General features: G+C 50.2%; 1 protein-coding gene across 2 annotated transcripts in view; it reads right to left on the reverse strand.

The window, feature by feature from the left end:
- Positions 1–3,532: 3,532 nt before the first annotated feature.
- Positions 3,533–24,702, reverse strand: part of TEKT5 (tektin 5) — a 44,772-nt gene continuing 23,602 nt past the window's right edge. Inside the window, exons 6-10 of one of the 2 annotated variants that reach the window (XM_087449623.1) lie at positions 20,481–20,497; positions 20,114–20,131; positions 8,246–8,393; positions 8,003–8,157; positions 3,533–3,908 (exon numbers count right to left, since the gene is read on the reverse strand). In XM_087449623.1, coding sequence (XP_087305749.1) covers positions 3,692–3,908; positions 8,003–8,157; positions 8,246–8,393; positions 20,114–20,131; positions 20,481–20,497 — 555 coding nt within the window. In that variant the 3' untranslated portion in view covers positions 3,533–3,691. The remainder of the gene's footprint in view (positions 3,909–8,002; positions 8,158–8,245; positions 8,394–20,113; positions 20,132–20,480; positions 20,498–24,702) is intronic. The other variant, XM_004438075.2, reaches the window with a different exon arrangement.

Below are 24,702 nucleotides of genomic sequence, written 5' to 3' on the forward strand. Positions count from 1 at the left end.
TTTTCTAATGATAGAGTCTTAAGAAAGACATGCATACATCGAAGGGCATGGATACTTTTAGGTTCTTGAAACACAGTGCCAATTTGCTTTCCAAAAGTGTACACCCATGGGTACCCAGGTCAGTGGTGAAGGGGTTCAGAACAGGCCTCCCCAAGGTGCGCCACGTGGGCATGTGGAAATATTTTGAGCTAAAGGTAATTGAGACCCCCATGGGCTCAAAAGAAACTTTTGCCTCTCCCTTAAAGAATTTAAATTAGGGACCTTGCCCACAATAAGAGTTATTACTCTTATTAAATACTGCTATGGTCTATGGTGCTATGGACTCCCTCCTGCCTGCAGCTGTGACTCATAGGTGGGATGTATTAAATAAATTTTATGATCTAGCTGAAGGGCAGGGCAAACCTCTAATTATTGAACATCTGCTCTTCTTATCGTCCTCTGAATTACCGTCCTCCTCTCTGAAGCCCCAGGCCCCTATCCCATTCCTTGGCTCAAGATGGCATAAATACTTCACTTTACATTTCTGTGTCCTCCCTCTCATGTATGTGGGGCCTCTGACCCTCTTGTGTATGTGAGGTTCCCGTATGTATGAAATTAAATTTGATTTTCTCCTGTTAATCCATCTTATGTCAATTTAATTCTTAGACCAGCCAGAAGAACGTAGAAGGGTACAGGAAAATTTCTTCCTCCCTTACAATGGTATATTTAGGATGCTTGCTTCCAAAGGACTTTCTTTATTCTTCATCTGAACATCCCCACTCTTACAACTCCCTCTGCGATCCCCTTGACATTGCTTCTTCCAGCCTCTGTTTGCCTCTCTGTACCCCTGCCCCGGTCCTCTGCCCACCCCAGCATCCCATCCCACCAGTGGACCTCTCTCTCACTCTTCAGGATCTCCCTGCACCAGCCCATCTATTCCTGAGTTTTTGGCTTTCTCCTGTACCCCAGGCACAGCTTCTCTAGCCTCTCTCGTGAGCTCCATGACCACATTTCCACTTGCCTTTCAGGTACTTACACCAGGACATCCCTTGGGTGATGATTCAAACACCACACATGAACGAGAAGTTGTCAACTTCTCTCAGCCTCTACGTACTGCCCCCCTCACTCCACTCCTCAAGGGCACAGCATCCCCCAGCACCAGCTGCCCAAGCCTGGCATCTTTGCCCCATCCTGGTCTCCCACTTGCCCCTTACACCCCACACTCTAAGGATTTTGCCTTCAGCCTCATGAATGTTCCCCAAGCACTTGTCCTAATCCTGGCCCTCTGCATCTCGCACCTGAAATTCTAACAGCTTGGTCTCCCCACCTTCCTCCAACTTCCTTCTCCTCTGCATGGGGGAATTATTTCTAAAACAGTAATCTGGTCATGTCACATCCCCACTTTAAAGATGCTATGGACTCCCTCCTGCCTGCAGCTGTGACTCGTAGGTGGGATGTATTCAAGGCCTTAAATAGCATTGAAACTCATTTGGAGGAAAATTGACTTTTCTATCCTCTTTCAAGCAAACTTACCTCAAGGACAAGTCTCCAGTGGATGCTAAGAAGTCTTTAACGTCTCTTTAAGACTTGCTGATCTCCCTTTTGAACAAAAGGAGAGAAGGCTTCAGACAAAATGACCTTGGCCAGAAAATATGACCTAACTGGACATCATCAACAGTATTTTGTTCTGTTCAACACTGGGCAAAGCAGTTTTCCTGTTTACAGTCATACTATAAATTTGCCTTTAAAATAAACTTGAGCTTTTTTTTAAGCACGACAATCTAAAGATTGAGTGAATAATAGTAAAGGTGGTACTTGGTTATAGCAAAAGTTGTGGGAGTGTTATCTGAATTCTTGCTACTCAAAGTGTGGTCCTGGACTATGAGCATCATCTAGGAGCTTGTTAGAAATTTGGAATCTCAGACTCCATCTCAGACCTACTCACTCAGAATCTGCATTTTTAACAACGTCTCTGGGTGATCTGTGCATGCACATTAAACTTTGGGAAGCAATGATGTGAATAATGAAGTCTGGGAGACACTGACCTCAAAAGTCTCAAATATTTGTCCTTCATGATCTGGCCTCAGCCAACCCTTCCAGATGATTCACACACCTCTCCGAGGGCTTCTCCCCCCAGGACAATGGCTCCCTGCCTTTATCCATGCTGTTCCTCCTCTCACCCTCTTCTGCCTCAACCTCCTCATCACTCACAACTCAGCCCCAACAGCACTTCTTTTTCCTCTTGTTTAATTGAGATGAATTTCACATCACATAAAATTAACCACATAAAGTGAACAATTCTATGGCATTTAGCACATCAACAATGTTGTGCAACCACCTTTGTCTAGTCCCAAAACATCTTCATCACTCCAAAATAAAACCCTGCACCCACTAAGCAGTCACTTCCCATTCCCCTCTCCCTGGCAACCATCAATCTGCTATTTCTGTGGATTTGCCTATTCTGGACATTTCATATAAATGGAATCATACAATATGTGGCCTTTTGTGTCTGGCTTCTTTCACTGAGCATGACGTCTTCAAGGTTCATCCGTGTTGTAGCAGGTATCATTGCTTCATTCCTTTTTTTTTTTTTTTGTGAGGAAGATCAGCCCTGAGCTAACATCCATGCCAATCCTCCTCCTTTTGCTGAGGAAGACTGCCCCTGGGCTAACATCTGTGCCTATCTTGCTCCACTCTATATGGGACGCCACCACAGCACGGCCTGACAAGCGGTGCATTGGTGCATGCCTGAGATCCAAACCTGGGTCACCAGCAGTGGAGTGCACGCGCACTTAACCACTATGCCACGGGGCTGGCCCCAACTTCATTCCTTTTTAATGGCTGAATGATAGTCCATTGCACGGGTGGACCACATTTTGTGTTCCCATTCACCCACTGATGGACATGTGGGTTGTTTCCACTTTTTGACTACTGTGATCAGTACTGCTATGAACATTCGTGTACAAGTATATGTTTGAGTATCTATTTTCAGTGCTCTTGGTTATATACCCAGGAGTAGCATTGCTGGGTCGTATGGTAGTTCTATGCTTAACTTTTCAAAGCAATGTCACTTCTCCATAGAGCTTTACCTCAACCCTTATCTGCTTCCTCCTGCCCCATCCACAGAATTGATTTTGCCTCCTTCTTCTCCCAGAGCAATTTCTAAGACACCCCATCTAGCAAAGCTGGGATTCAAACCCAGGACTTCTGATTCCAAATCCTATTTTTCTGCACTGCCCCCCCACGGCTGACAGTCACCTCCACCTTGGACTGACCTGATGAGGACGCTCAGGTCGGGAGCTTGTTCAAGGCCACACAGCTCCTCAGTGACAGCTGGTCTCAGGACTCTCAGCTCCAGTGTCCAATCTTTGGACACCATGGTCTATCCTGTGCTCCTAAATGGACAAACAGTGAAATACAAATGCGGCCTCTTCCTCCTGGGGATGCTGACATCCCTCCATCCCCGAGGGATCACAGTCTGTCTCCTCCTGGGACCTGCCACGATGCTGGTTCTGCAGCAAGGAATGACCTCCAGGATCTTCTGTTTTGGCACATTTATTTTGGCTTTTTATATATATATATGTTTTTTTTTCATGATAGGAGGAAAGGGAGAAAAAGACACTTTCTTTTGTTTTGTTTCTCTGCCTTTTCAAATTTTATGCTGCATAAGGACCCAGCGTGGAGCAGCGCGCCAGGGGCCGGTGGCGACGGCTCAGGTGTAGCCCGCCAGGCGCGGGGTGCAGGGGAAGGTCTTGCGCATGCCCATGCACTTCTCCTTGTCGATGCAGAGGGTGTTGGCCTTGATGGCCAGCTCATGCTCCAGCCGGCACTTGGTCATCACCAGCAGCTGCAGCGTGTCCTGGGTCTCCTGCAGCCTCAGCTTGAGGGTCTGCAGGGTGTCGTCGATGGTGAACACTTCGTTCACGAGCCTGGGGCGAGAGCAGAGGAGAAGGCACAGTTCATTCAGCCGTTCCACACAGATGCACCTACTATGTGCCAGGCACCGCGCCAGGTGCTGGGAGATGGCGGTGAGCCAGACGGGCAAGGCTTTGCCATCAAGGAAGACAAGGGCAGAACGGGCAGGTAAGTAGATACACAACAGAGCTACCGAGGGTGATAAGCACAAAGGGAGAAACAGAAAGGATGTTTAGGGAAACAATCTGGTGGCTCCTCAGCAAGTTAAAGATAGACTTACTATATGACCCAGCAATTCTGCTCCTTGGTATAAACCCACAAGACCTGAAAACAGATACTCAGACAATACTTGTACAAATACTTGTGCAGCACTAATCACAAGGGTCAAAAGGTGGAAACAACCCAAACGTCCCTCAATGAATAAATGGATAAATAGAAGGTGGTCTGTCCACACAATGGGATATTATTCAGCCAAAATAAAAAGGAGTGAAGCCCTGATACCTGCTATAATATGGATGAGCCTTGAAGACATGATGCTGAGTGAAAGAAACCAGACACAAAGGTTCTATATGGTAGGATTCCATTTATATGAAATGTCCAGAGCAGGCAAATCCATGGAGACAGAAAGTAGATTAGTGGGTGCCAGGGGCTGGAGGGAGGGGATAGGGAGTGACTGCTAATAAAGGATATCTTTTTGGGTGAAATGAATGGAAATATTCTGGCGGTGGGTGCACAACACTGTGAATGTACTAAATGTCACTAATGGTACATTTTATATGTGTTTTATTACAATTTTTTTAAAAACCTAGATAACAGGGCCAGCCTCATGTAGATAAGATGGTCACGTGTGGTGTCTGGTCTTGGTGCCCTGCTCAGGTCCCCTTACTGGCTGCGGCACCTGTGTCCCAGCTGCTGTGAGTGTTGGCTGCTGATGGCTCATAGGTCCATCCTTCTCCAGAGAAGCCCATAGCTCACCGACGTGGGGTGCAAAAGGGCGTCCCCCGCCTCAAGGTGGGAACAGCTCCGTGCGTGGTGTGATTGGTGCTCCAGAGCCCCCCGTGGGATCAGGCTGAAGCTGGGCTCCCCTGTCCCGCTCCCCACTCCCCTTCTCCTGAAGCTCTGCTTCTGTGGAAACTTCCAAAGCCACCAGGAAAGATCCTTCTGAGGAGGGAATTTTCGAGCTGAGAAAAACGATGAGAACGAGCTGGCCATGTGAAGACCAAGAGAGACGTGTCCTACAACAGCGCTGCCCCAGAGGACTCTGCAATACTGGAGATGTCCTATATCTGCGCTGCCCAATACGGTGCCACGGGCCACACGGGTTCATGAGCACCAGCCCTGTGGCGAGATCAACTGAGGACCTGAATTTCTAACTGCATTTCATTTTAAATCATTTAAATGTAAATGGAAGGGCCACATGCAGCCAGCGGCTACTGAACCGGACAGCACAGGTCTAGAGAGAAGAGCATGGGCAAAATCGAGGGGCTCAGATTTTGTTCCCAGTGCAGTGGGAAGCCATTGGGGCAGGGGATTGAAATGGGGGGGATGACGTGCTGATTCAGATTTGGGGATAACCTCCAGGCTGCTATGTAAAGATTAGACTGGAAGGGAGCAAGAGTGGAGAGAGGTTAGGAGGTTATTTTGATATCCAGATTGAGTGGGTTGAAGAGTGTCCCCCAGTAGTTATGTCCAAGTCTGAACCCGCGGTGCCTGTGAATGTGATGCTCTTTGGAAATAGCATCTTTGCAGATGTAGTTAAGGATCTTGAGATGAAATCATCCTGGATTTAGGATGGGCCATAAATCCAGTGAATTGGTCTCCTTGTAACAGAAAGGAGAAGGAGATTTGAGATCCAGAGGGACCCACAGGGAAGACCACCACAGGGAGACGGAAGCAGATGCAGTGAGGCAGCTACGAGCCAAGGAAGGCCAGGGATTGCCTGTGACCCCCAGCAGCCAGGAGAGTGGTGTGTACAGATTCTCTCTCAGAGCCTCCAGGAGGAGCCAGCCCTGCTGACACCTCAGTTTCAGACATCTGGTCTCCTAAAGTGTGAGAGACTAAATTTCTGTTGTTTTAAGCCACCCCGTTTGTGGTAATAAGTTACAGGAGCCCTAGGAAATGAACACACCAGGTGAGCCGTGAGGGTGGCTTGGTTGTGGGGCTGTGCTGTGGGTCCCACCTCTGGGGGGAAGGGACAGTGAACTGTGCTCAGGACTGGAGAACATGCTGCTGGAAGGACTCAAGTTAGATATGAGGGTGAACTTCCCCACATCAAGCCTGGGCTAGGGAGAGGTGACAGAAGCAGCTTGGAACCCCTTCCCTCCTTGGAGACCTCTAGATGAGCGCAGTCCAACAGAACTTTCTGCAGCCATGGAAATGTCCTGTTCTGTGCTGTCCAACACGGCAGCCCTAGCCACACGTGGCTACTGACCACTTGAAATGCAGTTTGTGCAAATAAGGAACTGAATTTTATATTTGATTTCATTTTAATTAATTTAAATTCAAATTTAAATGGGTGTTCATTCTAGGGAAGTGGGCATGGATGGGACCTGAGCGATTAGAGGGGGTCAGGAGAAGAGGGGCCACCTGTAGAAAGGAGGGGAAAAAGAAGGCCCAGAGGGGGCAATTCAGCTGCGGGAGAGGCAGACAGCTCGAGTCCTGCTATCTGCTCAGTTCCCAACACAGTCGTGCACACACACATACACACAGCATGCACACATACACACATATACACACCACACACAGACACAGACACGCACATACCCTGCCCAGGGCTCCCGAGCCAAGCATGCCCCATCCATGCTCCCTGTCTACCCCTCTCGGTGGCACAGCTGGTGGGCAAGGAGGCAGGGAGCTTGTCCCAGAGCGTTGGGTCTTCCAGGACGACATCTGGCCGCTCCCCCACAAGCCCTGTTCTGTGTGAGCCCCCTGGGGTGGACAAAGGGGTCATCAGAGCCCTCTGCCCCCCGCCCCCGGGGGTGCTGGAGCCCAACCTGAGGGGCTACGAAGCAGGGGCGGGTGGAGGAGGGATCAGGAGAGCCTTCCCCAGCCCCTCGCCCAGGACCTGGACCCCTCCCAGCGCAGCTGGGTCGGGACCCCAGCCACACCGGGCCCACTTCCAGGGATGAAGACCTCGCAGGCCTGCAGCAGGCTGAGGAGCAGGCGGCCAGGCCTCCAAGTTCAATGCCTGGGGTCACTTTGCCTGCCCACTCCCCCAACACACACACCAGCTTTCCCTAGGTGATGACCTCAGGCAGCACCCGAGGCCGTGTAAACATCCTTACGTGGACCCACCCGGCATTTCTCTCAGCATATTTTCCCCCTCTCTTTACTTCTCCAGCTCTCTTCTCCACATCTCTCCACTTCTTGGCTCAGAAGGAGGATAAGCCATCGAGTTGTGGGGAATTTGTTACGCAGAAATAGAGACCTAATACAGTGCCCCTAGCATGGAGGGAAGACAGCAGCCAAGTGGCCTGCCCCGAGTCACACAGCACATTCACGGGAAAATAATCCCCCGTGTATGAGGACCTGTTCCTTCTATGCCTGACCATCATCCCACTCCAAACCTCTACCTCACGCTCACGAACCCTGTCTCTGGGCCTGTGTGAGCTTTTCACCCCCTCTCCTGTGAGGAGGCCCTTTGTCAACAGAAGCAGCCCCTCCTTAGCTAAGTGGGTCAGGCGGGTTAAGCTACTCCAAGGGCTCACAGGTGAGAACTTTACAAAGAGGGCGATGGAGAATGAGTGAGGTGTGAGCTGGGCTCCTCTTTCACTGGCGCCTGGAGAGAGAGGGGGTAAAGCAGCCAAGGGCCCAGGCCACATCTCTGGCCTGGGAGGCTGCCTCTCGTTGGCTTTTAGGAGAAAGCTAGAGGGTCCGGGAGCACAACAAAGCTACAAAACCGTCCCTCGTTAGGCAAGTGAGAAGGCTGCAGTGCAGAGGGGCGGGCCTCCGTGATGGGGAGGCTATCAAGGGCACCCCCAGAACTCCACACCCCCGCCCAGTGCCCTGTTGGGTGTGGGACTAGATGTTCTGCAGGGTGGGTGTCTGTTGCTCAGGTTTCCTGGGGGCTCCCCAGACCCACCCCTCCCTCCCGGCCCCCACCACTCACTTGAACTGCGGGATGTCCCTGCACAGCTCCACGTTGGGGCGCCAGGTCCGGCACTGCAGCCTCGTCTGCGCCACCTTCAGCGGGCACTCCTTGGCCATGATGGACCTTTCCAGCAGCATGATGGTGTTCTCTGCCTGGAAGATCTCCTGCAGCGTCTGCAGGGAACATGCGAGGTGTCATGGAGGGAGCGCAGGTCAGCTAGTTCAGCTTCCCGTCAGGTGCCAAAATGACTCCTTCCCCAACCTGGAACACCTGTGGGCACAGGGACCTCGCTCTTCCCAAGACAGCCTTGGGAAAGCAGCTTTGGGACACTGAGTGCTGTGGGAGGAGCAGGCGCCATGGGTGGTTTTGTTTCCAATCTCCAATACCCACCGGAGTCAGCCAATGAGTGCTCAGTGCGGGGGGAGGCCAGGGAAGGAAGGCCTTTAAAATGAACAGAGATAATCCAAAAGAAGAGTTAATCTCTAAATCCACTTTAATCTGAATTAATCTAGGTGGTTCTGTATCTTTTTACAATACAGAGTTTACCTTCCTAATAACTAGGTCAGTAAATAAACTAGGAAGAAAGAAAGGAAGGAAGGAGACAGGAAAGGGGGAGAGGGAGAGTCAAAATTTTCTATTTATCTGTGGAAATATTTTCCCCAATAGAATGCCACCATTGTGCCCTGCAATTGATGAAAGCCCAGAGCCCAGGGAGGGCCAGGAGGGAGCCTGCTGGGGACTGGGAATGTTCTATATCTTGATCCGGGTAGAGGTTTCATAGGTGTAAACACATGCCAAAAATCATCATCAAAATTCATCAAGCTGTGCCCTTTACTGTGAGACTGTTGTACCTCAATAGAAGATAAAGCAAAAAACAGGAAAAGGTCAACCACAAGAAAAGATTGGCAAAATGTCGATATTCTTGTTGGGAACAGGGAGGAGGGGAGTCTCTTATAGGATTCTCTCTACGTCCGTGTGTTTGAAATTTTCCATAATAAAAAATAAAGGAACAAGAGGATGGATAAAGAACTGGCATGCCAGTGCAGTCCATCTCCAGGAGGAACCTGATCTTGCCCTTAGCCAACCATGACCACACCGTCACCTCACTGTGGAGGAAACGTCCCTTCTGCTCCCTACCACCCCCTGATAGCCCTCGATGTGTGAGCAGTTCTAGCTGTCATGGTGACCTCTCCTACAAGAAGGCTCTTTGTGGGGGGACTGTGCTAACACCCCTCCCAGACTTGGCAGGGCCCAATGGCGAGGTGATGTGTGCTCTGTTCCTGACAAGCGTGAAGCGGTACCCTGCCACGATGCCCTCCTACATCCTTCCTGCAGCATCTGTTTGCTGTCTCCCTCACTAGCATGTAAGCTCCTAGAAGTCAGGGCCTCGTTTCATCCACAATGTAGCTCCATCGCCAGGAACAGTGCTCGGTGCAGATTGAGGGCTGCCAGATGAAATACAGGACGCCCCGTTAAATGTGAATTTCCAATTGACAAGAAAGCATTTTTCAGTATATGTCTCAACCATTGCATGAGACATACTTAGACTAAAACATGATCAGTTGTTGATCTGAAACTGAAGTCTAACTGGACATCCTGTATTCTTATTTGCTAAATCTGGGAACTCAACTCGTTGTAGGAGCTCAATAAACATTCGTTGAATGAATGAATGAATGAATGAATGAGTGAGTGAATGAATGAATGAATCACAGTGGGATCTGGAAGTCTTGATTTTTAGCCAGCTCCCCAATGGTCCTTATGTACACTAAAGTTTGGGAACAACATGCCCTAAGATTTATACAGTCCCTCCATCTCAGATTTCGATATTGGGAAAACTTGTTTGCACGTGAACACACCCTTGCTCCTGAATGGGGTGGGGATCACAAGTGCAGGACCCAGTCCCCGCCTTCAAGGACTTCACAATCATGCTGTGTTTCCCTTTTTTGTGAGCTATGAAATATTAACAAATCATAACAGGTACTGGGAAGACTATTTTAGCTGGGTTGGGCCCATATTCTATGGGCACCAAAAAATTGCTTACAAGACAATTTTTGCCAAAGAATTAAAGTCCTGGCTTCTCTACAAGCTTAAGAAAAAAGCCTAGAAAGAGAGCATTTTGCTACTTCAAGAGGATAAAAGGACACCCCTTTCCTACTAGGGTTGAGATGACTGGCAGAGTAACCAGCAGGCAGAGGGCTGCTCTGCTCCTTCAAAGCCCACCGAGGAGGAAGGCCAGCGCCCTCGCCTGGTCCTCAGAGAGCCACCCAGAATCAGAGTGACGGCAACCACACGCTGGTTAAACATTATCCCATCAGAATGTTCTGTGCTGGCATGTAAACACTCTGTAGGGGAGCACCTATTAGAAGTCCTGAGGATTTTCCTGAGAAACATGCCCCAGATATGCAAAGCTCAGAAAGCCCCAGCCCAGGCTAGTACAGAAGAAAACCGAGCCTTCTATAGATGAACGATGCTTCTTGGCAACACACTGCTCAGCGGGGAAGATAGCCCCTCACTCTACCATCTAGATGTTCCTACTCAGGGGGAGCCTGTTGCTGGGGTGGCATGAGGGGGACGTTACCGAGGGTTCAGCTGCTGGTGGTGCCCGCCTGCCCTGCCCCAGCCCATGAAGGCAGCTCCCAGGATGCTCCTCTCTCCCTGGGGAACCGAGGCTGCACTTATCCTGGCTTCTTTTGTGTGCTCGCTCCACCCCCTGGTCCCCAGCTCAGGGCTCGGCCAGCCTCAATGGGAGCCTGAAAGTTTACAAAGGGCCTGTCTCTTGAGTCCAGGGCCAACACTCGTTCATGTGCTCAATCATTTCTTCATTCACTCATTAATTCACGGACTCACTGATTCACTTGTTGACTTAACAAAGTTCACTGAGCAGCTATTAAGTGCCAAGCACTGTTCTGGGCAGTGGATATAGCAGTGAACAGAACAGAGAGAAAACCTGTCTTTGTGGAGTTTACATTCTAGCGGATCATTCACTCACTCCTTTGCTCCTTTATGCAACAAACATTTGTTAGGCACCAACAAGCGCTCACTATAATTTCGCCATTGCTTTCTACAGCATCACGGAAGTTCCAGTTCCTTCCCCCTCCTCTCTGTTAAAAACACGTATTGGATGCCTTTGGTGTGCAGGACACTGGTGGGGGACGCGGCCACAAAAGAGGCACCCAACACATGTTTGTTTCAGGCCTCCAGGAACTCCTGCGAGAGCACAGCGGAGGGACAGGGACACCGCAACACGATGAACGGGAGTTCCTGGAGAACTGACACTTATCAACTCTTTTCCCAGCCTGCTGACCACATCCAGGAGCGAGCCCCAGTGTGCTGCCAGCCTGCCTTGAGCACGGCCTCCCCAAACCTGCTCCCCTCCCTTGATCAACAAAGAGCAGCTGCCAAATCAAGAGGCTTCTGCAGGCAACAGGCTCCGGCTACGTTTTATCAAGTCTGCTCTGCTTTCGTTAGTGTATCTTCCCAGCCACCCTCCGTCTTTGCAAGTGCTGCTTGTTTTCCATTTATAGAAGTGATATAAATACATTTTAAATGACTGTATTTTAAGCATTTTTCAGTGATTCCATTTAAACAAAAATATACAGTAAATAACAGCCCAGGTGGCACATGGATATGGCAAAATCGGGAAGGTGTCCAGGACTGACTGAATTTGGGAGGCCCCATATCACACCGCGTGTCTCCCAGGTGCACAGATAGAGCAGGTGGGAGAATCGAGAGGGAGCTGGGGAGCTAAGCAGGCAGTGACAACCAGAACGAGGATGCTAAGAGGATCCACGGCCACTGTGAAGTTCCCTGCTTCCCAGTTCCTTCCAGGGCTGGCGTCTGCTGGTGTCGGGGCGGCTGGAACCAACTGCTGCTTGTGTCTCCATGCCACCACCCCCGTCCCTGCTGGCACTTCTTGAGCAGGCCCGCCAGTAGATTTTCCAGAACAGTAGGGGTTTCCCAGAAGTGGCCGCTCGAGAACCGATCAATGACTCACACCCAAGGCAAATCTGCCCAGGAGGGTGTGTTCTCTGCCAGAAATGTTCCCCGTAACCTCTCATCTAGCCTCTGTCACTTACAGCCGGGGTCATCTTCATGGGAAGGGAGAAAACCCCACACACACACATACACACACACTCCATCTTGGGATCAGCCCCTGCCACCCACCCCAGTCCTCCCAGCCTGTGCACCTCCAGAAGTCCTGGGTGCAGTGACTCAGCCTCCAGAAGTTTGAGGAATGTGACTCCCCAGGGTGGGGAGGCAGAGACCCCGTGGGCTGACCAGGGGCAGGAGCTGGAGACAGAGCAGCCTTGAACTTCACGCTAAGGAGGAAACTAAGGATTTGCTCGGTGCCACTGCAATCTTCACGTGCCAGCCTAGCCCACCCTGGGTTTTGGCCTTGGCATCTGAGCTTTGAGCTCTAGGTCAGCTTGGTCCCAGGACCCCAAATTCCATGACGTCCCCTGGGAGAAGAGCCCCGAGTCTAAGAGGGTGACCCACGTATCCCAGCAAGTCCACTGCTGGGTATATGCTGGAGGAGACCTTTACCCAGGACCACTAGGGAACATCATTTTTTTTCCTTTTTTTTTTTTTCCCGCTGACAAAGATTAGCCCTGAGCTAACATCTGTGCCAGTCTTCCTCTACTTTATATATGAGTCGCCACCACAGCATGGCTGATGAGTGGTGTAGGTCTGCACCCGGGATATGAACCCATGAACCCTGGGCCGCTGAAGAGGAACATGCCAAACTTAACTACTAGGCCACGGGGCTGGCGCCTAGGGAACATCATTTTTAATCTACCAATTTGCAGGTGCTCAATGAACACTAGCTCCCTGGAAGGAGGAATACACACCGTGGGGCGTCTGGTTAAGACAAGAGTACAGACATTGGCATCAGACTGCTTGGGTCCACCCAAATCCCAGCCCCAGCATGTCTAAGCTGGTAGACCTTAGGCAAGTGTCCTAAGCTCTCTGAGCCTTTCCAGTAAAATAAGGATCACAATCATTCCCATTCCACAGAGAGGAGGTGAGGGATTAGCACTGGGCCTGGGAGAAGGAGCTCTTGGAAACCTCAGCGAGTGTGTAAACCCCTTCCTTCCTCCCCAGCACACAGCTGGTGAGACGCATACACAAGTTCTCCTTTGCAGTCACACACAGAGCAATGGTGCTGCCTCCCGCTCTTCCCAAAGCAAGTGTGTATGTGTGTGTGTCTGTGCGTGTGTGTGTTTCTCCCACAAACACACCCTGGAAAGTGTCACAAGAAAGTCATCATGCCCCGTCTCCGCTTTCTCTCTCTCTCTCTCCCCGCTCCACCAGTCCCTGAGCCCTAAGCTCCGAAGGGGAGCCCTGAGCCCCAGGAACGCCCCCACCCCCTGGGTCCCCAGCGATGTTAACCTTTCTGCTCCCATAAAGCCGAAGAAGTGGGGAGAAAGAGGCTCCTTGGGGCGCAGCCTGGCTCACCCGTGGCTGGGCGGGGTCGCTGGGGATTGGCCCAGGGGGTCACCCCATGGGAGGAGTCTCGCCGGGAGCTGGAACTCACTGGAAGGGGTGGTGGGAGAAAATGGCTCCAGCTTGGCTCCCCAGCCTCTCTCTCGCTCAGTGCTCAGCAAGCAGCAGGCTGCCTGCCAGTCAAGGCTTCTATACCGGGGGAGGAGGAGTCCCAAGCTTCTCATGTGCAGTGCAAGGGGGGCGGGGAGGGGCGGGTCACTTCAGCTCACTGAGCCCCTCTGCAGTCACACAGATCTAGGTTCAAATCCCAGCTCCTGCTCCTCCCCGCCGTGTGACCTTGAATGGGTCACTTAACCTCTCTGTGCCTCATGCAATCACGTACTAGCATCTACCGAGCCCCTTCACTCAGGAGCCCCTTCTACCAGTGCAGACACTGTGCGGGGCACTGGTTTTCTTGTTTGTAAAACTGGCACAATAATAACAACTCACCCACAGGGTTGCTGTGAGGATTAAATGAGATAAGGAGTGTAAAGGGCTTAGTCTGGTGCCTGGCATATGCCATGGGACTGCCCTGCATCCCCACCCACCCCCAGCCCCCATCCGGCAATGTTCAGTCTGGGATGAGATTTTTCCTTTGGGAGCATTGGTCCTTTTTTTTCTTTTTAATGTAAGACAATAGGAAACTCAGATTCACTTGACAGTGAGCCTTCACATTGCAGGCAGCCTCAATTCCCTCAGATCCCCAGTCCAGGGCTCAGGCTTAACCCCCATCAACCCACTTATTTGGGAGTAAGGGGTCAAGGCAGGGGTCACCTGCAATGGAGGACGACGCCCTCTTCCTCAGCATCTGGAATGAGGGGAGGCTGGAGAGCGAGCTACGCCAGCCGGAGGCAGATGGGGGCCACCTCCCCCACTGGGGGACCAGAGCTCTTTTTGCTAACCACCCCCTCCACGCAGGGTGCCTTGGAGGTGGGAGTCCTGGGCGGGAAGTCAGGAGATCCGGGTTCCCACCCAGGTCCTAACACAAAGCAGCTGTCGAGCTCACACCCCCTCAGACCCCTGGGCTGCAGGGGCCCGACATTCCATTATCCAGCAAATAGGGACTCGAGGTCTGTGCTTCCTTGCTGGCTAGGGTGCTGCCAGTGCTCCTGGACCAGATAACGTGCTCTATACAAGCCCCAACCCATCATCCATCTCCCACACGTGCTGGGAGCCACTTCCTCCGAGACCCAGCCTGAGACCTGTTAGCTACAGGTATGGCTCTGGGGAAGTGTCTGTGTGTTTGATTTTGTCTTTAAGTCTTCAAGTCAACCCCCTTCACATGGCTGGAAGCCCCAATGCACAGCCATCCGGAGCATCTTGACGATGCTCTAGACAGTGGACAAATTTTTCTGTAAAGGTCTGGGTGGTAGATATTTCAGGGTTTATGGGCCACGCACGCTCTGTCACAACTACTCAACCTGGCCATTGTAGTGCGAAAGCAGCCACACCCAATATACACGTATGGGGGTGGCTGTGTTCCAATAAAACTTTATTTACAAAAACAGGTGAGGGGGGCAGCTTTGGCCCTGGGACCAGTCGTTTGAGACGCCTGCTGTAGCCCAGCATGGAGGAAGTCCTGATCCATCTAAGCAGCCCACCTCATACAAGGCTGCTGCTCCTCTGAGGTTTCTAGCATTCAGAGAAGAGAATCATTTCTCTAGTGCCTCGCTACTCAAAGTGTGGTCCACAGATGAGCATCGCTCGACTTGAGCGCTTATTAGAAATGCAGAATCTCAGGCCCCAGGCCAGAGCTACTAACAGAATCTGCACAGTAACAAAACCCTCAGGTGGTTCATATGCACATTACAGTTTTAAGGCTGGGGAAGGACATGGTGGGATTTGTAGTCTGAGGCAGATCTCTCTGGCCGCCATTTGCAGGGTGGACAGAGGCGGACAGCAGGAGGCTGGTGAGGAACTGAGAGGCAGGAGGACCACGCCAAGGTGGGGGGGAGACGCAGAAGGAACGAGGCCCCAGGAGTATACAGAGGCAAACGGGGAGCGCGGGTAACCGATGGAGTGTGCCCAGCGAGGAGAGGCAAGATTCCACAGATTTCAGCCTGCCCAGCCCCTAAAATCAGGTGGAGCATTCTAGAAGAGAGGCTTGGGAGCCACCAGCCTGCATCTAAATGCCAGCATCACACTGTCAAGCATGTGGCCTTGGCAAATCGCCAAACCTCTCATAGCCTCAGTTTTCCCCAACAGTACAATGGAGGTAATAATAGTATCTACCTCAGAGGGTACCTGCAAGGATTGAGTTAGGTACCCCATGTTTAGCACTGTGACTGGCACATAGCAAGCACCCTATAGATCTGGGTTTCTAAACCTCAGTATTTTCTAACCATCCATCCATCTATCCATCCATCCATGTATCCATCTACCCATCTATCCATCCATCCATCCACCCATCCATCCATCCATCCATCCCTCCATCCATGTATGTATCCATCTATCCATGTATCCATCTATCTACCTATTTACTACTTTTATCCTTTCTTTTTTAAAATCAAACCTTAATGCCAGGAGACCAGGGCTTCCCAGCCTCGGCACTATCGACATTTGGGGCTGGGTTATTCTCTGTTGTAGGACCGTCCTGTGCACTGTAGGATGTTTAGCAGCATCCCTGGTCTCCACCCACTATATGCCAGTAGCACCCCTCTGCCAAGTTGTAACAACCAAAAACATCTCCAGGCATTGTCAAATGTCCCGTGGGGTGCAAAACTGCCCCATTTGAGAGCCACTGATGTAGATGTTACCTGTTATTACTGTTGCTGTTATTAGGCTGTGCTGGAGGAGTGGCAGAGATGTTCACATTAACTTAAACCATGAACTCTGGAGCCAGATACCTAGATTCAAATCCTGGCTCCAACATTTACTAGCTGCTGGTGGGGGTGGGGGTCACTTTAGGCAAATCACTTGTCCTCAGTTTCCTCATCTGTAAAATGGGGCTAATAATGATCCCTTTTCATAGGGTTGTAGGAGGGGAGGATGAGTTAACATAAGAACAGCACTCAGAACTCTGGCTGCACACAGTAAGGTTAATACATCTTTTGTGGTTATGGGGAGTTTTTTCTTCTTTCTCCTTCGCCTTGCAGCAGGATGGCATACTAGACCATGATCACCACCCTCAGCCCTTGTATGGGACCAGCTGAGGGCAAACCCCACCCATCCCCTCCTGCCCCAGCCCCCAGAATGAGGAAAGTGTGAGGTCTGCGCTGGAAATGGTCTCTGGCCTTGTATGGGGTGTGAAAGTCAATTGCCAGATCTGCCTCGGATAAAACCGACCTCGGCTCAGCGGAAAAGTGCACTGATATTCCTGACTGGAACAGAAATCCACCTGAAGGCTTTGAAAGGGGGAATGTGTTTGGCAGCGTTGTCTGCCCTGTAAAACTATCTGCCTGCGTCTCGTCTTGCGACAGTAGAGAAAGACTCTAAGGCCAGGAAATTACTTTTGATGTGGAGGAAAAACACGGATTTAGCAGTTCCAACCGGCTTTTGGCTTCTGGGTGCTTTGTGCAACCTTTGCAAATTTATTGTTTTCCCAATTGCACGAAGCCAAGGGGTTTCCAAGGAGACGCCTGGCTCGGTGCAGCTTTCTCAGCTCAGGAAGAGAGAGGGCAGCTTGGAATCCTTCTTTTGGTCAAGTGGTGGAAGATTTCCAAGTGCAGCCAAGCCCAGGAGCCAGGAGAGCGAGGAAAGCTCCAGAGGACCTCGCCGGAAATTCAGGACCCGGAAGCACCAGAGTCAAACTCTGCACTCTTGACACTTGGGGACAGATACTTCTCTGTTGCGGGGGCTGTCCTGTGCCTTGTAGAATGCACCCCTGGCTTCTACCCACTATCTGTTAGCAGCACCCCTCTTCCGAGTTGTGACAACCAAAATGTCTCCAGACATTGGCAAATCCACTGGGGAGTATTCACCCAGGGCGAGAGCTCCTCCTCCTCCGGGAGACAGATGTTGCGTAAGCCCTGCTCACAGCTGCTTCTGTCCAGAGGTGGCCACCTGCCTCAGACAATGCCAGACCAATACAAATGTCAGCTGCTGCGAGGCTGTCTGGGGTCAGGGGTCCTGAAAGTCCTGGAGGGGTTTGGAAACGGCTGGGGGCCCCCTGCTAGAGCGGACACTTGCGTGATTCTGTGAAAATTCAGGGTAATCCACTGTCTCGGTTTGAGCATCTCCTTCTTAACATCTAGCACAATTTTTAATTAATTGTGTGTTTACTTCTTTTTTCAATCAATCTCCCTACTAGAACATAAGACCCCTGAGGGCAGGGATCTTGTCCCGGTCATGTTGTATCCCCAGCACCGAACTCAGAGTCAAGTACAGGGGGCGCGCAAAGTAAATATCTGATTCAAGGAGGGAGGGAGGGAATTAGGGAACACCTGTTGCATGCCTGCACCTGGGAGACATACCTGGAGGACTTGTTAGAACCCAGATGGCTGGGCCCCAGCGTTTCTGATTCATTAGGTCTGGGATGCAGCTTGAGAATGTGCATTTCTAAGTTCCCAGGTGATGCTGATGCTGCTGGTCCAAGGACCACACCTTGAGAACCACTGGTCTGAACTCTGAACCTTTGGTTCTCAGCCTTGGCTGGGGAGAGTTTAAAAGGCTGGATGCCCAGGCCACAGCCCAACCAACGAAATCAGAATCCCTAGAGAGGGGACCCAGGCACCTGGGTGATTCCAACGTGTAGCCAAGGTTGAGGACTGCGCAGCTGTACCTTCTCACTTGATTCTCACAGCTGGCAGGATTATTCCTTTCTTACAGATTAGGAAACTGAGATTCAGAGGAATGGGTTACTTCCCAAGATCTTTAGCCATACCAAAATTCAACCCTGGACTTTTGATCCCAGATGCCACGTTCTTTCAGACACTTTGCTTGCCCCTCCCCTTCAGCAGGTCATAAATCAGACCATGGCTTTTTACCATTTTTATAGCTAATAGTCACTGAGCACTTACGAGGTGAGCAGCGCCGATGCTCTTATTCTCACAAAAAATATTTGCCAACCATTATTGCTCCCATTTGACAGGGGGGAAACTGAGGCACGGAGAGGTGGGACAACCTGACCTTACTCATGCAGCCAGGAAGTGCTAGAGCCAGAGTTGAACCCAGCCGCCTGCCCTGCACTGTGGGGCTCACGTGCGGGAGATAAAGAATGTCGAGATGGAAAGGGACTCTGGACCAGGATGCAAAGCAGATGTGAAAGCCGGGGGCGCAGGTGAGGTTGGGCAGCAGGTCCCAAGCAGGTGAGTAGCCGAGGACTCAGAGGTGGGCAAGTCACAACTTGGAAGAAATTAGGAGCCTGCTGGGACATACCTGTACCCAGGAGTTGCCAAGGCAACACTGTGCCTCTGCCACACTGCTTCTTATATTCTCATCTCAGCAGTAACCAATCCCAGTGATTGGCTTCCAGTCAAAGCATATGATTGGCTGACACCAACTGAAGAGTGCAGGAGGAGGAGGGAAGTAATAGCTTCCTTGAGCATCAGTGGTGGTCACTAAATGAGCTCAAAACAGCCTCATTTGTACTGTCCCCCCGCCCCCACCCCACCACGCTGACCCTTGATCATTCTCTCCCCGCCTCGTCTGGTCCCTCCAACTTTCTGCATTTGTTGGCTACCTTCCCAGCTCTGAACCTTGGCTCTGTTTTCCTGATCCAGCAGCTCCTCTCCCATTTGGCACAGTGTCACTGTGGACAGATAACTGGTGACACAGCCCCACCCCAACCCCCGCCACCCTGCCATTTGGCACAGCCCTCAGAACCACCCATATCTGAGCTCTCGTGGACCCCTCATGCTGGATGTCCCCAGGCACACACTGCCCAGGCACAATGATGAGACCTGAGCCCAGTGACACTGAGAGCCTTTGATTGCTCTTAGCTAAGATGAGTATCCGGCAGAGACCTACCACATGTGGCCCTGAGAGTTAACTTGCCATACCTACATATCATCTATACAATTATTTAATATTTTTGTTCAAATCAACTCCCTTTCAGCCTTTGACAAATGTATTTGAAATGGAATCTTTATATTATTGCCACAAGTGGAAAACTAGTGTCCCTCACCATTAATAGAGGGTATAACAATGAGAAAATAGAAAAAAAGAAATTAATTCTAAGTTCTGCTGTCTTTCAAACGTTCAAAGCCTGCCTGAGGCTTGACGCCTTGTTGTTAGAAAGGGAGATGGCAAATGGAAGAGATGTTAAGGACAATTAGCATCACCTCCAGTCTTGCTCCTTGACACCATCAGGATCGATGGAGAGAACTTGAAAAGAGAACTTTCTCACCGAAATGCAGTGGTATTTACGGCCCGGCCCCTGCCCCTCCTCACCCGACTGCCCACGGCTCCACTTCCCCTGGGCTGGGCCAGTTTTAGAAACCAGAGCGTCAGTAGCTTGGCTGCGGGCACCGGGGCTGGACGGGATCCTGCTGCTTGCAAAGCACAAAAGCATTTCCCACTCCACAATGGGTTCCAGACCGCCTCGGACAAACAGAGGGGCTGGCGGCAGCGCTAGGGCCCTCAGATCGCCGGCTGCGGGCCCTTGCCCCTCAGACACCGTGCCTTCCTGCCCTGGCACTGCCTCCCAGGGAAAGGGTGGTTCTCCTAGTGTCAGTGACCACCGGGAAATCAAAACCCCGAAGAAACTTCAGAGCAAAAGCAAGGCTTTCACAGTTAAAACTCAGAGCCCCGCTGTGCTCTGTTAAACCTTTCCACGTCTGAGGGCTGCTTTATAGATCTGCCGTCTTGCACTTCCCCCGAGGATGCACAGAGCAGAACATGCCAAGGCATACGCCTCCTGGAACCAGGCCAGCAACGCGAGTGAGTGAAGGGGGCCGTGATGGATGGAGGGTGGCAGGGACTGAGGCAACCTGGAGGGTCCCAGCCCTGTCCAAAGAGATGCAATCCTGTCCACTGTTCCCCTGTAGGAATGTGGGCACAGAGTTGCTAGAACCACCAATTTTGCAAGAGATTCTGGAAATCTGAATTTTTATGTGAAATCTTCATTTTTTACCAAAATATTAAAAAACTCTACGAAAGTGCATACAAATGTATTGGTAACAGCAAAAACAGGAACCAACCCTAATGTCCATCAAAAAGTGAATGGATAACCAAATTGTGGTATATGGGGGCCGGCCCTGTGGCGTAGTGGTTAAGTTCGGTGTGCTCCACTTCGGCGGCCCAGGTTCACAGGTTCGGATCTCGGGCACAGACCTACACCACTCATCAGCCATGCTGTGGCGGCAACCCACATACAAAATAGAGGAAGATTGGCATGGATGTTAGCTCAGGGCTAATCTTCTTCAAGCAAAAAAAAAAGAGGAAGATTGGCAACAGATGTCAGCTCAGGGCAAATCTTCCTTAGCAAAAAAAGAAAAAAAATTGTGGTATATGGATACAATATATACTAGGGGTATAGCTATACAATGCAATATCCACACACTACATACCACTCAGCGATAAGAAGGAGTAAACTAGGAATCTCAACTATGCTGAGTGCAAGAAGCCAAAGGGAAAAAAAGAGTGCACAGGATACGTCTCCCTTTATATAATATTCCAGAAAACGCAAACGAATCTCTAGACAGAAAGCAGGTCAGCGGTCATGCCGGGAATGGGGGAGGAGGGACAGGAGAGAGTGAAGACAGGCACAAGGAATCCTTTCCTGTGTTCACTCCTTGACGGAGGTAGTGGCTTCTTGACACATACATGTCAAGACTTCTCAGACTGCACACTTGAAATACGTGCAGATAATTATGTGTCAAGTATAAAGAAAGCTGTTAAGAGAAAAACGTGAGGGGCCAAATAATATGTGGGCCAAGTTCAACCCGGGGACGACTAGCATTTATCCTCTGATATAAACCATTCGGTCAACACTGACTTAGAATTCACGTGCACCGTGCATTTTGTGAGGCGCTACGGTTGCAAAGGTGAGGGGTGCAGGGAAGTTCTCACAGCAGCAGTGGTGCAGACTGGCCTGGCCAAGGCGAAGATGGTGACCCACGAACTCTGGCAGGTGTTACCCAGAGAGAGCCTGTCGCCCGCACTCTCCGGCTAAACTGTCAGGTTTTCTGAAGAATCTCACGCAATGGAACTTTCTCTCTCTGTAAATCTAGTTAGACCACTCAAGAATCGAATGCCCTGTTAACTAGCTGCCAGCTAACCAGTTGGCAACGTCAAAAGTAAACAGAGCAGTTAGGTGACCACGGCCATCATCTGGGCAAGAGGTGGTGGTGGCCCAGGCCACGGCAGAAGCAGAGGAGAGAGTGAGCAGTGGTGAGATTCTGAAAGCAGAACCAACCGATTTGCTGATGGCGCGGATGTGGGGTGGGAGAGAGAGAGGCACCCACGAGGACTCCAAGGTTTGGGACTGAGCACCTGGAAGCATCTGGAAGCATCTGGAAGTCAGAGCCCCTGACTGAGATGGGAGGGCTCCAGGCGGATCAGACGGGAGGGTGAAAATTCTTGGGGTGAAAGTTGGCTCCCCCTGTTTGCTCCCTCTGACCACAAGAAAGCCTACGCACGTGCGGTGAGAGCTCTTGCGAGGAAGCAGAGAAATCCGACTAATCTCTTTGAGAATCCGATCCATGCTGTGCTTCTGGCTTATCCGGATCCCCCAGCTCCTAACATCAATTGCTCCGGCCACATTAATGACCAAGATGGGAAAATGAGATTTTGACTCAAGGGCACGGGTTGCTGGGGGTGGCAGGAACCCCAGAGGGGCGTTTGCGTCTGCACAAATTGGGTACGATCTGTGTGATGGGCTCAGCTGGCCTGATCCCTGAGGCAGGAGTGACAGGGCTTGACCTGGAACCTCGGAAGCAAAATGCAATTAGAGAAAATCTGATTAGAAGTGGGTGACTGAGGTTTGCCTTTTGCAAGGATTTGTTTCCCCGAATATTTTGAGTCTGGAAAGAAGGAAGAGAGGGAGGAGGAGGGAGAGGGAGAGAAGGGAAGGAGCAGCTGCATACCCAGATGTTTGTCAAAGCCAACGCACTCTACAACCTACACTCTGCTACTCTCTACCAGCAGCACTGGCACCCCCTACCCTGTTCAAAATGCAGATTCTCAGGCCAAATCCCAGCCTCGCTCAGTCAGAATCTGCATTTTGATGCAACCCGCAGGTAACACTGAGGATTACTGCACACGCAGTAAAATTTGAGACGCACGGGTCTACATTGCTGTTTTCCCAGAGTCACGTCTTCACCTAGCATCCTTACCAATTTTGCCACATCCCCTCACACCACTTATAACATGATTAGCAATCTTTTCTTCAGATCAATTCACTTTTTAAAAAAAATCTTGAATGCATTTATTTTAAAATAAAACTTTATGTCACTATTATCAGTGGATAATCAGCATCATTTGCCATAAATGGAAACAACTATAAAAACCATGAAACCAGATGAAAGTAAAACCATGTTATTCATCTCTGGCTGGATACTGTCGCCTGCCCAGAGTTCTTAGCCTGAGGCCGGGCTCTCTGTTTAAAAGGGAGATCAGCTGGTGTTAAAGAGGTGAGAAAGAAGATGTGGTGTGTATAGACACACACACACACACACACATACACGCACACACTGGAATACTATTCAGCCACAAGAAAGGATGAAATCTTGCCATATGCAACAACATGGATGGACTTTGAGGGTATTATCCTAAGTAAAATAAGTCACACAAAGAAAGACAAATACCGTATGATTTCACTTATATGTGGAAGATAAACAAACAAACACATAGATATAGAGAACAGATTGGTGGTTACCAGAGGGAAAGGGGGTGGAGGGAGGGTGAAAGGGGTAAAGGGGGACATGTGTATGGTGATGGATGGAAACTAGACTTTTGGTGATGAACACGATGTAGTCTATATGGAAGCCAAAATATAATGTCCACCTGAAATTTATACAATGTTATAAACCAATGTGACCTCAATAAAAAAAAAAGAGGTGAGGCATTCTAGCATCCGATCAAGATTTTCCTCTTGAGATCATCATAAAGATTGAAAAAAAGATGAAGAATGAATAACTTTCTCAGTGTGTGATTCAGTGATATTAACGCTGCGTCCATGTGACACACCAACTAGCATCTCCCCGCCAGGGTCTGGTTCCCACAACTTGAGAATAGAGCTGTTCTACAGCAGTGTCCCTGCCCCCACTCTCCTCCCCCAGGTCCTTGCATCTTCTCCCTTACATGAAGAGTCCCCTCCCTGAAAGGCTCACTTAACTGGGTAATTGGATGCAGGTGCAGACTGATGTTTGGCTGGAGACCCCCAGGGTCCCTGGCTCTCAGGAGGGATCAGTTCGGGGTCCCCACATCTCAGGAGGGATCAGATCTCAAAGGCAGCAGCCCACTCGGTGGTCATCAACAGCTTCAGCCCAGAGAAGTCACCAGCCTCTCTCCTAGCAGTGATCAATATGCCTGGGAGATACGCCAGAGCCCCAAAGTGCAAGGAACCAGGACAAGTTACAAGGTTTGGGGTGTGGCAGGGATGGAACCCCAGGATCACGGTGAACAGCTAAGGCTGTCTTTGCAGCCCCAAACTACCGGGGGATTCAAAGTCTGCATGGGGAGCAGTGTAGACCTGGCCTTTCAAAGTGGATTCCTAAGACCACTTGGGCAATAATTGCGTTGCAGCACAGGTTAGGATGGGTGCCTAGAATTTTCCAGAAATGCCTCTTGCCAAAGGGAATCACCCAAGCTCAACAATTAACAGTTAAAATTTTAAAGGGAGCATTTCAAATCCTCCAGCTGAAGCAAACACTTGAAAGGTGAAATGGTTGCTATACATTTATCTTCATTACATCAACTCCTTCTTTTATTATCTTAGAGATAATAAAAACACCGTGTGATATAGTCACCAACCAGAAGTCCTTGCTGAGGCAAATGTCAGTTGTATCGTGTTGAGGTTTGGTGTACTTCAAATGGGTACTGGCTTATTTGCAAAACAGCTTGTTATTAAATAATGACTATTAAAAATCCCCATGGTTGCAAAAACTCTCTGATAAGCAGTGATGAGACTGTTAGTAATAATTCCCTGGAGAAATTTGGGAAAAGAATAGGTTTTGCTCCCCACCCCCACCCAAAAGACCTTTTATCTCTCCATTGATAATAATATTAATACTTATAGTTACCTTTTATTGAGTGTTTACCATGAGCCAAGTACTATTCTAAGAGCTCCATAGATATCAACTCAGTAATCCTCACAGTAACGCCATCAAGCAGGATTTCTTACTCCCTGCTTC

The sequence above is a fragment of the Ceratotherium simum genome, chromosome 26 (assembly GCF_057802395.1).
Source record: "Ceratotherium simum simum isolate JZ-2026a chromosome 26, ASM5780239v1, whole genome shotgun sequence".
NCBI lineage: Eukaryota > Metazoa > Chordata > Mammalia > Perissodactyla > Rhinocerotidae > Ceratotherium > Ceratotherium simum.